A 14,673-nucleotide genomic window follows, 5' to 3' on the forward strand; every position below is an offset into this window, starting at 1 on the left:
ACATTTACATCAATTCATTTCATCCAATGTCTAAGAACCAGGTCGCAGCTTTACACTTCTTCTGATTAGAACTTTAATGTTTTTTATTTAAATGATTTATTACACTATATTGATTGTAAAGTGTAACAGTCGCGCCTTTTATCTACAAAGTTTTGTACTTCTGTTTTATTTATATAAGGGTGTAATGACGACTCTTGTTTTATCGTCTTTTCGCTTTTCTAAACTTCTCCGATCTTCGTTACCATGATCAAAATGACAAAATAAGTTCATTTATTTTTTCCAAAATAACCAACCGGGTTCAACATAAAAAAAGTGATGTGTCTTGATCAAACACACTTTCGTGACAACACAACAACAGTGTTATAACGATTGTCGTTTTCCGGTCACGCGAGGATAAATAAGTTACATTCATGTTTGTACTTTTTAATTGACCCACAAATAACGTATATTTTCAGATTGTGGTCTTAACGTACACAAGCAATGTGCCAAACTCGTTCCAAACGACTGTCAACCTGCACTTAAGCATATACATCACGTGTTCGGTGTCGACCTTACCACACTTGTCAAGCTGCATAGTACACAGCGCCCTTTGGTGGTGGATATGTGCATCGCTGAAATTGAGAAACGAGGTAATTACGTCACTGTTTGTAGCAGGGTGGGGTAAGATAGGATCTTTCGTTCTATTGTTTCGTCCCATTTGGTAGTAAACAAATAATATATCACAGAACAATATATATATATAAAAAAATATGGGAATTAGTTGATGTATAGTAGGGTTGGAAAAGACGGAACACCTTTAACACATAATATCCAAAAATCCAAATATTCTAATCTTGTTTTAAACAATTAACATAAAGAATTTTTAGTGTGTCCGTCACAAAAAGAAAGCTTCGGAAATTGGATTCCGAAATATTCTCTATTAGTTTGGATTGCCATAATATGGACTAAGATGCATCCCGTTAGACTCACCTACGGTTCAAATCAACAAAACAATTTCTCCTTAAAACAAGTTTCCGATCCGAATAAACCGGATAAAAATATTTATATCAAAGTAAAATGTTCGTGACAGCAGTGGCTGCCAACTTAATTTCTCCCCAATTTTATTTCTCCTGTCGATCATAAACCATCGTTTATCGCATGTGCGAAACTTTTCCACGACAAATTTTTGACAAATTTTTTGCTTCTCAAAGACCTGAAGTCGCCGCCTAATTCCACCAGTGTTGCGCTGTTGGTTGGATGCTGATGGTAAATGACTAGGAGTTTTTCTAGTTGTGCAACACTGCACTTCACCAGTCTATCAGCGCACGTTTGTAGCAAACATTAGGGGATTATCCTATGTTAATACGTCACAATGGGCCAACAATTGAACGCCTGCCAGTTTTATCGATAATCCGTTAATAATGACGTAACACTGTTGAGAAAATGTCACCTCGTATTTTGAATGCATTTCGTTTAAAAAACCCAAACACCAACTTGGACGTGAACTTTGTTAAACCTTAGCAATAAACAATGAAATGCGATTTAACCTTCCTATACAGGAGTGTTGGTATTATCGTAGCTTGCGGACAACAATGCGAAATAACGTGTTAGTCACCAAACGTTGCCTTTATGTATATATTGCAAAAAAATAAGAACTTATAAAACCGCTAAACTAGATAGGAACTTGTTTTAAAAATATATATAGTCTACGTCTACGGGGTACGATGGAATTCCGTTATCACCTAAATCTATATTTTCTGATCGTGGTTGGAACAATTAACAACGCTTTTTTAAAGTCGCGAAGCTACAGTTGGATAATTTTACTGTCGTTGCGCCGCCCCGCAGGGATAAAGAAAGTTGCATTTATTTATTCATTTGTATATTAGGAATGGACTCGGAAGGCATCTATCGGATTCCTGGTTTTCACGATGACGTCATTGAACTAAAAGCAGCTTTCGACCAACGTAAGTAACATTGTGACGTAACAAGACACGACGCATGGTTTTGCTATAAATTCTATAATAACAATTATTCCCATCACGGTACTTGACATAGATTAAAAAATATTTAAAACCAAAAGAGGAAATAGCACGTTAACGACAGCCGTTAAAACACGCTTACGGTTAAAAACATATTTACATATAATTCATAATTCAAAGAAAAAAAAGGGGTCGTTGAGTAATTGACCTCTTTGTTACTGTATTCGAGAATTTAATAAAAATACATTTTATGTTACATTTAATATTTCCAGTGGGAACCGAAGTGAATATGACTGCTTACGAAGACGTGAACACCATAGCTGGTGCACTGAAACTTTATCTTCGCGAGTTACCCGTCCCATTGCTTCCATACAGACTGTATTCACGATTCATAAACGCTGCTAGTAAGCTACTGTTAAATATTAAATATATCAAAACCTACTATTATATTTAGTTTATAATTAAAATATTAAAACTTTTTTATTATATATCAAAACTAATTAATAGTTAATTGTTATGTATAGTACAATGGGGAAAGATGGGACACTTAAGCACATATTGCCAAATATTTCCCAAATCAAAATAGATGACGATTTTTGGGTAATACCACGAACTAGTACTATCATTCCTTTATTAATTGACACCAATTTAATAAAATATAATAAAACACACAAGAAAAGCTGAAATTTTACAAAATCGAAAACACACAGGATAAGATAGGACAGTTTAAAATCATTGTTAATTTTGATTAATAAGAGTATTTATAAATATACGTTAATAACACGAAATAATGCTGTACATTTTGAAAATTAAGTCTAAACATTCTTTTTCTTGTCTTACTGCTATAGCTTTTACACGTTACCATACATTATATTATTGCATAACAATTGGTATTGTTTGAACGACAATGGGTAATGTTCGAACATCAATGGATAAATATTGTATCCTACAAATGTATATGAACTTGTAATAAAATTGAATATAACTATTGATAAAGTTTTTATTTTTGCTACAAATTGGGTATTTTACTACTCTGTTTTTGACACAAGCCACTTCTTATAAATTAACACCAAGTGCAAATGACCAAATTTCGAATATATTTTTAAAATATTATCTTTTTATTATATCAATATCTTATAGTTGAATAACCCCTGAGGTATAAATTACTAAATTAAAAGCAAACCTTTCAAAGTTTGCCAATGAAAACATACAAAACTACAATGTGGGGAAAGATGGGACTCTAAATTGAAACATATTTACATTTGCAGTATTCTGCAACTTGTAGTTAACCTACCGAATTTAACAGGCTGTGCTAGTTTTTTGCCATGTAAATTTCATATATATAACGTTAAAACGATATTTTTTGTTGTTTTTATCCTCAAATTAAAGTCATATTGACCCCTGCCTATTTTCTTCATGCTTATATCTCAGTTTTTTTATACAAAACTAAAACTAGTTTTATGAGACAAAATTAAACTGTACGAAATATCCAAGGTTGTTTTATGAAGCTATGAAACTAGTTTAATCGTTCGCACAAGCAAACTAAAAGAATCTTCGGCTTTACAATGATTTAGCGCCATTAAAAAATAGCACCTTACTATTTCGCATTTTTTTACCTGTTTAAACTGTTTCTATTTTACATATTTTTTAATATTTAAAAACAGTAATCAGCTTTGACAGACGTTGTTAGTCTTGATAATACTGTCAAATAATTCTGTAACCTTATTTTCCTGATTACCATTAAATGGGGTCCGTAAAAAAAAATTTAAAAAAGTGTTGTCTGACAAAGTGTCCCATCTTACCCCACCCTACTATATATCAAAACGTAGTATTATGTGTAGAGTGTAGTTTTGCTATTTTTAAAAAATATATCATTTTGTGACTGAGTTAATTTATAAAGTAACAACTAATTTTTGACAATTCGCTATTTGAAATTCAATAAAGGAAAGCATTTTTTTAGAAATGTCTTCATCACATTTTTACTATAATATTTATTTTTAGAAATCTCCCACGAAAATGGGAAATTAGATGCGATACGAATGGCATTAAGTGCGACACCCGGTGCTCACTTTGAAACAATCAAATATTTGATTCAACATTTAGGAAGGTGGGTTGTTTTAGATTAATTGTGTTTCCAACCACAAAGTTACATGTGGAAGCATGTAAGCAGGCACGAGGTGTATAAAACGGTACGCATGTGTAATAATTACTGTTGTTGCCCCGCTATGCGAGGATAAATAAGTTACATTTATTTATTTTGTCTACGATCAAATTACCATGAAGTATAAATTTAGGCAGGAAGAGTTCTTAAATATGACTGTTTCATTTGTTCACCATTTGTTTGAACAAATGTCGTTTTATTGCTACTTCCTTTCTATGTTTTATTTAAGTTTTTCCTTGTTACTTTAAACTTTGATTTCCTCCCAACAGAGTTTCTGAGCGCTCAAATGAAAACCAGATGAGTGCTCACAACCTCGGTATTGTGTTCGGTCCCACCCTGTTACGTGCACCAGAGAACGATGTGAATCAACGTTACAATCTTAATGACACACAGTTCCAGCAGGAGGCGATAGCGAGCATGATCGGTTATCGACAACATTTATTTGGTCTCGGTTAAAAAATCATTTAAGCGTAACGTGATGTAATATTTCTATGTTATGGTGAAAACTGCAATGTGATGAATTTCACTGATATGACATCACAAATATTGTTACGAGAAAATCAGTTTTTGCATTATTGTGTTTACTGAATGAGATTTTAACTTTTTTTGGTAATTTTATCAATTTTTAATTTAATTGCAATCTACTTTAGTTGCATACAGACTAAGTCAATTTTTGCAAGTTTCTATTGTTCTTGTATGTTTAAGTTCCATTGTACAACTTTATTTTCATTCCCACATACTACTTGGTAATCCCACAGAAATGAAGTGAAATAATCATTGTGCAATATCACCATATATTTGTGTCGAAAAAAAAAAACAGTAAAACAACAAAATTCGGCATTTATTATGTACGGTATATTAACGTACTGGCATTGGTATGCTATCGGTGCACTGTGCTTCAATCCTGTCTTTTTTTGCCTGCAACCACGCTTTATTTTGCCGTTCAATTAAAATCAATTATGTTACTTTATTAGTTTTTATTAGACAGTTGTTATTTTATGACAAAATAATTAAAGTTTCAAAATAATGTGCAAACAAAACACCAACAAACAGCAGAGATTAGACGACTGATCGAGTTCACAACTGAAAAATACCGAGATTAAAACTCAACGCTGCTACCATTGTATGTAAAAACACTTTACCATAAAGATATTGGTTACAAAATAAAACACCTATTATGCTCGTTAAACTTACAAGTAAGCACAACATTGAATAAACTTGCCATGCAGAATAAAGAAATCATGAAACATAATCTGACATTTATTTAAAAGACAAATAGACATATTTAGAACAAATACAACAAAAACAAGGTAAACAAAAGTCACCTGGAATGTGAGCTAGATTTGCCCCATATTACCCATGCAACCAAGTTTTGCATGTAAAGCTTATTGGTTCAGTTTTACTTGGTGCAACCACCAAACAGTTTACACAACAATTTCATTTTCTGGCTTTGCTTGTAGCACACCATATAAAAAAACTAACATATTCCAATTTCATGCAACACATGCTCAAACATTTAATAATTAATTTAGAATTGTCATGTGTCAGTTTCATGACACAACTTTAGAAGCAACATTTTAAACAGTAAATGCAAATTCATTTCATTTAATTCATCCATAACATTATAAATATAAATTCACTAAAAGTGAATCTAGTAAACCTCTCGTTCACGTAATCTATCAATATGAGCACACAGTTTAAGAGCAGGCCCAAGTGGTAGATTCATTGAACACACGAGGTGCTCTTCGTGCAGCAGTAGAAGAGCTGATCCATCAATTTCTTGCATTCGAAAATCTTCAGCATGCTGCGAAGAATCTAATGGAAAGTTTATTTTTTATATTATTAATTACGTTAGAATAAATTGTAATAATAAAATATTATATAAAAAGAAATTAAAGTTTCAATATAAACATGAAATGTTTTGGTTTAAAAACTAAAACCATCTTCCGTGATGTCAGAAGTTAAAAGGAAAGAAGGAAATCGCCAAGAACGATGTCCTGCTTATGGTGGGTTATGTTTATTAAAATCTAAGATTTTTTATTTAATGTTTATTACACTAATTGTTAGAATAAAATCACATGTATGTAAATCACAGTTATATAATGTAACTTTGTTATAAGGACATAAATTATCCTCTCATAGCAGGACAACAACAGTATTTCTAACTTGAGTGGCTGTGTCGGGGCAACAACAGTCGTTATAACATGGGTGTTCTGTTTCATACACATCGTGCCCGCTTACAAGTTATCAGTATGTTTATGGCTGATTGTTTTATGTATTGCTGGCAACGATGGCAGTGACAATCCCTAAATTGAGTAACTAACTGGTTAAAAACTACTGAAGAAATAAAAAGTAATTAACAAAACTAAGAAAGCCCTAACTTAATAAAGGCTTTCTAATATTTATTTTATAATATTTCTAATATTTTACAATTCAGTTTTAATTCGTTAGAAACATAGAAGCTCATATATCATATGACTATGATGACTATGTATCATAACGTATCATATATCATATGGTTATGTATCATACAATTTTCATCTCTAACCCTTATGACATCACTATTGGCTGCCTGATGACCTGTTTGTATTGAAACTAACCAACAGTTTCGATTGTTTTATGTTGGTATATTGAAGTTATTTAGATAAAAACAAGACAGTCCATATGTTTGAGTAGGATTTGTATCATAAAAACTTTATACCATACGAATATATATATATGTTTGTTATGGAGCAGAATCTGGTTTATGCGAGAAATATTTGTGCGAATATCACCTGGAAGTGACTTAATGAAAGTGAATACATCTTCCACGCTCCAACGCACAGGACAACTTGATGCTCCCGACATCTCTGGTAGGTCCGGATGCGGGGATTGCTCTGGAGAAGATGTGAATGAGGATTCTGATGTATTGGAGCAACCATCACACATGGAGAAAGATGATGAGGATGAGATGCTATGAGGAGGGGAGGGGGGAATCTGCATCGATTCAATAAATTAGAACATTACGTAATGTAGCTAAGCTAAATGTTTCTTAAAGAATGAATACAGATTTACTCATTGAAAGGGGGAGTGTATCACTATGGGTCAGTCAGTGTATCTTGTACAAAACAGCTTCACAAACATTTACATTCCTGTCAGTCGTGACGTATATTTGTTGTATCAAAGTAAAACAGTTTAATTTTTTTTTGCTGTTGAATTAAAAATTAGAATTTGGATTCATCATTTAAAATTTCTGAAATTACAGATAAAAAGAAAGCCAGCACACGAAAAAATAATTAAGAGGAAAGTTGCCATATTTCATTCTTTTTGCATTGATTCACTTTCCTTATTTTTATTAATTTTAAAACTTAACATATTTGTGTTTCGATTATTAGTGAAGCAAGTTTAATTGTAGTACGCAAACCTTGTGCATTTACGTTTTTAATAAAAACTTTTAACACGATGTATCAGATGTAAATATATTGGTTATTAGAAATTTTTTAAAAAGTTGGCTATTTCCGATTACATTGAAAATTGTTAAGTTAACACACGAAAAAAACATATTTCAAATTATGAAAGCTTTCACAAGATGCTGCCTTTTGATTTAAATTTCTTGGGTCAGTGTTGTAACATTTGTTATTGCCAGGACACTCACACAGAACTTACTTTATTCACAGATGATTTTCTTCCCCTGCCCAAACCAGCCTTTCTGTTCTGATTAATTTGCGAAAGATGTAATCTTGGCCTACCACGTTTTCCCCCAAGAGTTGCAACCTGCAATCGGTTGACCAGCCGCTTCGGACAACCTGTTTTGTATTTGCGCGCACATCCAAGTGAACAGAATCGTGCAGAGGGTTGCGCAAATCGTGATCGAGGTCCCATGAACCCACATTGGTCGCACGTAGCAGTTTCGATCACTTCAGCAGGGGTTTGGGTTAACAAATTCTCCTCGTATGCTATCTCACGCTCTGGAAATTTAAGATTGGTAAAAAGATCCAAATTTTTTGGAAAAATTTATAAAGTGTGCCGAGCGGAGCCCAAACTCAAAAGCTCGTGCCCAGCGGTGTAAAAAGTGCCTATTTTCAATGCATAAATCCAGCATTTATGCGGTGTGGTAGTAATTTACCGCTAACTCGTCTCGCCTTGATAACATCCCGGCGCTTTTATTCCTGCTGCCCGGGCCGAGTAATTAACGCTTTTGTTGTGTCGTGTTGTACGCACAGTCACCAGTTAGTTTAGTTGGTACTGCAGTATAGTTAGGTTGTATAGCGTTTACTTTAGGTTCATTATGATGTATTATATCGTTATTATATGTCTGTAGATATCCATCGTTTTAGTTTGTTAAACCCAAATATAATTAGTTACTTTATCACATGTGGAGACAATGGCAATTGTGACGTAACATTACTAGCCATGTCGTAATGCACTTGCGGCATTTGATTGCGTCATAATAGGGATTGTGACTAATGTAATACGTAACAATACGAACAAATATTTCAACTCGTGTTACGGAATATAAAACACAGACAATCTTAAAGCACTATTTAATTCCCGGTAATTATTATTACAAAGCAAAATCGTTGCAGGTAGAAACATGTGAGTTTTTAAACTGTAGTTGGTAATCGCCGATTAGTTTTATAGTTTTATTAAAGTAGCAATCCTAGTAGAGTATTCCTTGCTTAAACTAGCGTCTGTTATTAATATTATTTATTAGAAAAGCTCAGTAGCAAAACTTTAATTTTACGGCTTTTAGTCTTGTGAGTCGTGACACCTGTGTGTTACACATGAAAATCAACGCGGCAATTAGACTTTGATAGAGAAAAGACGAAACATGATTGATACGTTTTTAATTAAATTCTTACGGTACGAAGGACCGCGGGAAAATCGTTGGCTTGTATCCAAAATCCTCGTACATGCTGAAAGCGGCGCACAAACGCGGGGCTAGATAGAGAGGGAAAATTTGACGTCAGAACACACGGGCCGGAAAAACTGCCAGAAAAATATAAATGCAAACCGGTATCAGCCGGATTTTTATTTTTACATGCCTGCTCGTGCCCGAACGTCTCCTTTTTTGACCCTTGGCGCTCGGCTGAAATCTGGGAGCGCCAAGCCTTATGCTATTGCTATAATGTTGCATGCGAGAATTTATTCTTGTTACAAATGACGTAATGAAACTCTGGTTCTCGTGCGGTGCCAACAAACAATATTTTTTGGCTTCTGTCCAAGCTCGGCCGGAACGATACTTTGTAATACCATATTACAATCTCTGTTGGTCCCAATTTACTGATAGCGTCGCTCTTCGCTTTTATATTTGCAGCAATTAATATTTATACAAAAAGTACAGATCATAAAATTATACAAAACTACAGATCGTATGGAAGCGAACAAAACACGATTGTTTTGTAACAATCTCGTTTGTAATGTAACAATCGTAATGGTTTATCAAAGTTATTCTGACGTAAATAATCGTTACATTATCCACGATGGACATGCGTAAAACTTGCACCAATGTTTCATTCATTAAAAAGACGTTTCTCATTTAGTATAAACAATGTAATATTAGTCCTAATTTATCGCATAAAGTAGAATAGATATATTGTGTGCAAGACAAATATCTGAAGCGTTTATATCGTGTCAGAGATAACGTTGACTGGATGTAAATATCTGCATGACATACTTTTTTGAACGCGCTGGTTGCCACACTGAGCTGTCAGTTATAAATAATTTTTATTTAAAATTTTTTTATATGAATTTTACAATTTGCAATACTGGAAATTACGAAATGAGACGTCTTTTTAACCGCAAACCACGTGCCTTGTATTATTTTGAATAGCGATGCTTTTCGGCTGAATAGGAACGCATTCTAGTACGCCTTTCTCCTTAATGACGTCATAAGTGCTCGCGCTTGTGCCGAGCTTTTCGTTGAAGCTCGGCGCTCGGCTAACCCGAGCTTTTACAACTTCAGCACATCCCTACAAATTTATATTACTAACAGAGGTAATTATGATACATAAAAGATATATGTTACTTCTTACTTGTTAGGTATAACCAATACAAATTAGTGAACGCAGTGTTTTAATACTTTTCACTTGATTTATATTTCCATGATTACAGTCACCAGTCAGGGGGCTTTCGGTGGGCCTTGTTTCAAAAAACAAAATTGCGTTATCTAGTTCTTTGTTTTAGTAGATTCAGTTATTTTTTAAGCTATTTAAGATGTAACAGGGAAAAGGTATTACAAATATTTTTTCAGGAACATTTGACCCATCCTTTTAATAATTTTAGCTGCACAATACCCACCTGTGTTACAATTTAAATAAATGGATGAAATATAAAGAGAATTCATTTCAATATAATAATAAGGTTTGATGGCAAGACACAACAGGGGGCCTGATATGTAAGACTTTGCCACTGCAGTAAAATGACATAAGCAGTATTTTACCTTTTTCTCGTGCTACAATTTCTTGCTGTCGCTCACGAATCATATTCAACTGACGACTTGATAAAAATGAAGGAACTTCAGGCTGTGATGTAGACGATTACTTATTTTAAACTTCAATAATTTTAGTGTGTGGGTATCTTTTGGTGATATTTAGAACCATGTGCCATGAAGGGGATATTACCTTGAATTGGTGTTTTATTGCCAATGAACTTGTGTGTACTAGATTATTTACATTGGCTATTTTCTTCAATTTCGGGCATGTATGCATACCCTGCATACCCATGTTAGGCGCCTATGCTTCAGTGTAAAACTAACAAATGGCCAAACAGAATAAAAATACAATATAATATATATGCAACCACAACTTTGTACCAGACTATAAGTAATTGTAACATGATTGCGCAATACATGCACGTGGTATTGAATGCTCACAATAACTGTCTATGACATAATAATAACGATTGTGATGCTAATGACAACAAATAAAACAAAATAGGGTTTTTGAAACACTTATCTAAGATGAAACAGTTGTTGTAATGAGGAGAAAAGTAGAATACCTCAAAAGGTTGAATCGATTCTTCAATAATAAATCCATCAATAATATGTGTGAGGATTTTGTGTTTAGCAAGAACTTCTAAAGATAGTTTAATTCCAATTTGAGTCTGAAAAAATAACACATATAATAGAATTAACATTGTGAATATAAACACAGTTAGGGCATTTGTTCGAAACCGGAGGTCTCTAGGATACCAGGTTTGAATCTCAACATAGCTACTGTTTTGTCTTTAGTCATTAGGCAAGACATTAACAGAAAAAGCTCCAAGCAATGGGTTCTTTACAAGCTGCCAAAACTACCATACATTACAACCAAAATAATTACACATGGGACTATACGAAGAAGACAGAACACTTTTCCGCTAGGTGTCAGCAATTATTTAAATTAAAAAATACGGAAAAACGCACAAAAAAACACTACAAAGTGTTAAACAAATTAATTAAATAATAAAAATACTTTTCTAAATACATAAAACACTAGTAAGAACATCTTTCCCACATTAGGTCGGTTATATACGCTCTTTCGTTCTGTTTATTGTCGTCGAGTCTGTGGTGTAACGGTTTTGGTGCGGTCGTATACTCTCTTTGTTTCATTTTTACCGGGTTCGAGTCCCGCACAGTGGAATACTTTTTTTTAAGCTTTTTTTTGTTTGATTAGCACGAGTTAGGGGTTAGGGGCTTTTGTCATATGTGTATAAACCGTGAAACTAACTGCTTCCCATAGAATAGAGAAACGAATTTCTCATCGCCTCCTAGCGGAAAAAGTGTTCCGTCTTCTTTGTATAGTCCCATGTGTAATTACTCAATTTACTTACGTGGGAACTCATAAACGAGCACAGGGTGGATGAAACAGAACACCCGTGTTAAGTTGCCCCACCAAATTAGGATAAACAATAAGTCACATACAGTTACCTCGTCATCACTTGCACTGTATGTATCACTTAATATATAATCACCATCATTATCTTCCATTTTCATTTGGTCAACTGTGTTTAAATTACCCCAAACTAAAAAAATATCTGCAAAAATGCTGCATAGTTGAAAATAATAAGTTTAGTTATCATTGTATTAAATGCATACATTAAAATTATTCTATTATTATACCTTGAACTTAAAGGATGAAATTAAAACTACTGCAAGTTAAATTAAGGACTTATGAAATGCTTAACTGTTGTATACCACAGGCACAAGGAAAATAATTCCCATAAAAACACATAATCAGTCACTTCTGTCTTATTCAAATGAAAATTTAAGTTTACTCTGAATTAATAAATAATTTCGATAAATTAACAATTGTTTTGTAGTTTTTTAATTTTTCTTCAGCAATCAATTTGTTTCCAGGGCGCAAAACAACATGAACATGTAAGCCGGCAGATATTGCGGCATCTGCCTCATATTCAATATCTGTTAAAAACAGGATTTCTTCTGGTTTACAATTAATAGCTTCTGCTATCTTTCTGTAACTTGCTGCATCATTTTTTCCACCAAAGTTTGAGTCAAAATGTCCGTCAAAATATTCCAACAGGTCTCCAAATTTAGTGTATGTAAAAAGAAGCTTTTGAGCGTTAACACTACCAGATGAATAAATATAAATCCTCTTTTTTAACATTCTTAACCGCTGAAGCGCAGGCTTAACGTCATCATACACAATTCCTATAATACCTCCGGACTCATAACCCTTTTTCCAAACCATGCCTTGTAATTCCTTTAAAGCTGTTGTTTTACGGTTTAACGACATTTGCCACAACACATTCTCCACGGCAGATTTTAACACGTCAGTTTTAGAAACTATTCCATTTACTGATTTAATTATCGGCACTTTTCCTCCGAACTCTTCACCATCTACCAACGCTTGCCGACGTAATTGTTGTATGACTTGCTTCGTTTCACTGCAATCCCATGTATCATGAAGAAACTTTTCAACATTTGTTGCAGCATACGGAAAAAGTTGTTGTGTCACAAATGTTATTGGAGTTGTAGTTCCTTCTATGTCAAGTAGAATCACTTTAATATTTTGATCCATCTTCTAGCCACTAAAGACCAAAGTGCTCCTAGAACACAAAAATTGTAGCGGTCATTTTTGATACCTTCTACCAAAGTTAGTATAGACCAAGTTAGGAAACGGATTGTAAAACAACGACCGCGTCTATGACGTCATAGTCGCCACCATTACGGAGCCCACGGCATAGCATTTTACCATTGCTGGGTGCTGTTTTTCGTTTAAATATGGCGATTTTTTAAAAATCAAGCACTTCTGCGCGTAAAAATGGCTTTCTACTAATGTTATATCTTATCACAATAATAAACCTCACAAAAATAATCAACTTTTATTTAACACTTAATCGATTAAAGAGTAAAAAAACAGAAAATATCAAGTTTACTAACCAAAATCAAAAAAGAACATGTTTAAAATATAAAAATACTGTAACAAACTTGTCACAATCAGAGCTTTTATTATATCGGTATTCTAGGCAGCGGTTTACAACGGACCGCTCGCTAGCGTGTCCAAAATATAATGACCGAGAAAACTAAGGTTATTCAGATTCCAGACTATGCAGAACCCGGATGTCCGCTAGATGCAACTCAAAGCGCACACAGACACAACAAAGAATACGTTACAACAACGAATATACGTTACAACAAAGAATACGTTACACTACCCCCCTCCCTCAAAAAAATATTTTTCCGACCTCGGAAAGTACATAAAAGTAAGAAAACAGGAGCATACATAAAAAAAACAAAAAAACACACGGGCATGGTACATCATACACAATTAAGAGAAAAGTATGACGGCATTCAGCCGACCACATAGTCGTCGAGGCGTACTGGAGGTCGCCGAATCCGCCTAAATCGAGACAAGTTTGGTTGTGTCGCGTTTGCGACAATGGACGGCGTTTGTGCTGGCGCTTCGTTCATCGCGTCATGTAACTGTACTCCGCTTCTTATGGTCGGAGATGATCAACATGTACCACACGCGAGGGGTGATCGGCCGATTTCTGTATCCGGTAAAGATTGTCTGACATTTTTTGGATCACCAGGAACGGTCCAACCCAGCCTTTTCCTAATTTCTTTTTTTCGTAGGGTGGATAGTAATACCATACCCAGGACCCGGACATAAACGATAGCGGTGCAGCGCTGCGGTCATAATTTCGCTTTCGTCGAACGGCAGCCTGGCGTAAACTCATACGAACTCGTGTGTACCCCTCTTGGAACCGTTGTCGCAGGCGTTCAACATATTCTATCGGGCAGGTAGGTCTTCTTGCCATTGTTGGTAGCCCATATGCTACATCAATGGGAACAGCAATCTCTCGCCCAAACATCAGGTAGTTAGGAGTAAAATCTGTGGACTCATTCTTGGAAGCGCGGTAAGCCATCATGATATATGGCAGATGATCGTCCCAATCATTGTGGTGTTCATTGACAAACATCGATAACATCTGGAGCAATGTACGATTAAATCGCTCTACTAATCCCGAAGACTGCGGGTGGTAAGGAGAATTCCGCGTCTTTTGTACTTCCAGCATGGCGCACATTTCCTGAAAAAGATGCGATTCGAAATCCCGGCCTTGGTCTGAGTG

At 34.5% G+C, this 14,673-nt stretch overlaps 3 protein-coding genes across 3 annotated transcripts in view; 1 reads left to right on the forward strand and 2 right to left on the reverse strand.

Annotated features, from left to right (window-relative positions):
• Positions 1-5,084, forward strand: part of LOC100186049 (beta-chimaerin-like) — a 10,611-nt gene extending 5,527 nt beyond the window's left edge. The window contains exons 10-13 of the mRNA XM_018815519.2: positions 1,866-1,943; positions 2,231-2,362; positions 3,960-4,065; positions 4,389-5,084. Coding sequence (XP_018671064.1) covers positions 1,866-1,943; positions 2,231-2,362; positions 3,960-4,065; positions 4,389-4,575 — 503 coding nt within the window. The 3' untranslated portion in view covers positions 4,576-5,084. The remainder of the gene's footprint in view (positions 1-1,865; positions 1,944-2,230; positions 2,363-3,959; positions 4,066-4,388) is intronic.
• Positions 4,894-12,318, reverse strand: LOC100183693 (polyhomeotic-like protein 2). The gene is made up of 6 exons (XM_026838422.1): positions 12,008-12,318; positions 11,098-11,202; positions 10,541-10,622; positions 7,765-8,066; positions 6,894-7,095; positions 4,894-5,934 (listed from the first exon to the last, which is right to left on the reverse strand). Exons 1-6 carry the CDS (start codon positions 12,071-12,073, stop codon positions 5,771-5,773), a joined length of 921 nt encoding a protein of 306 aa, XP_026694223.1. The 5' UTR covers positions 12,074-12,318; the 3' UTR covers positions 4,894-5,770.
• Positions 12,319-12,328: 10 nt separating this feature from the next.
• Positions 12,329-13,118, reverse strand: LOC100175859 (enolase-phosphatase E1-like). Its single transcript, XM_009863058.1, has 2 exons — positions 12,450-13,118; positions 12,329-12,355 (listed from the first exon to the last, which is right to left on the reverse strand). The coding sequence occupies exons 1-2, from the start codon at positions 13,116-13,118 to the stop codon at positions 12,329-12,331; spliced, it is 696 nt and encodes a 231-aa protein (XP_009861360.1).
• Between the last annotated feature and the right edge of the window lie 1,555 nt (positions 13,119-14,673).

This window comes from Ciona intestinalis, unplaced genomic scaffold, assembly GCF_000224145.3.
Source record: "Ciona intestinalis unplaced genomic scaffold, KH HT000080.2, whole genome shotgun sequence".
In the NCBI taxonomy this organism is placed as follows: Eukaryota; Metazoa; Chordata; class Ascidiacea; order Phlebobranchia; family Cionidae; genus Ciona; species Ciona intestinalis.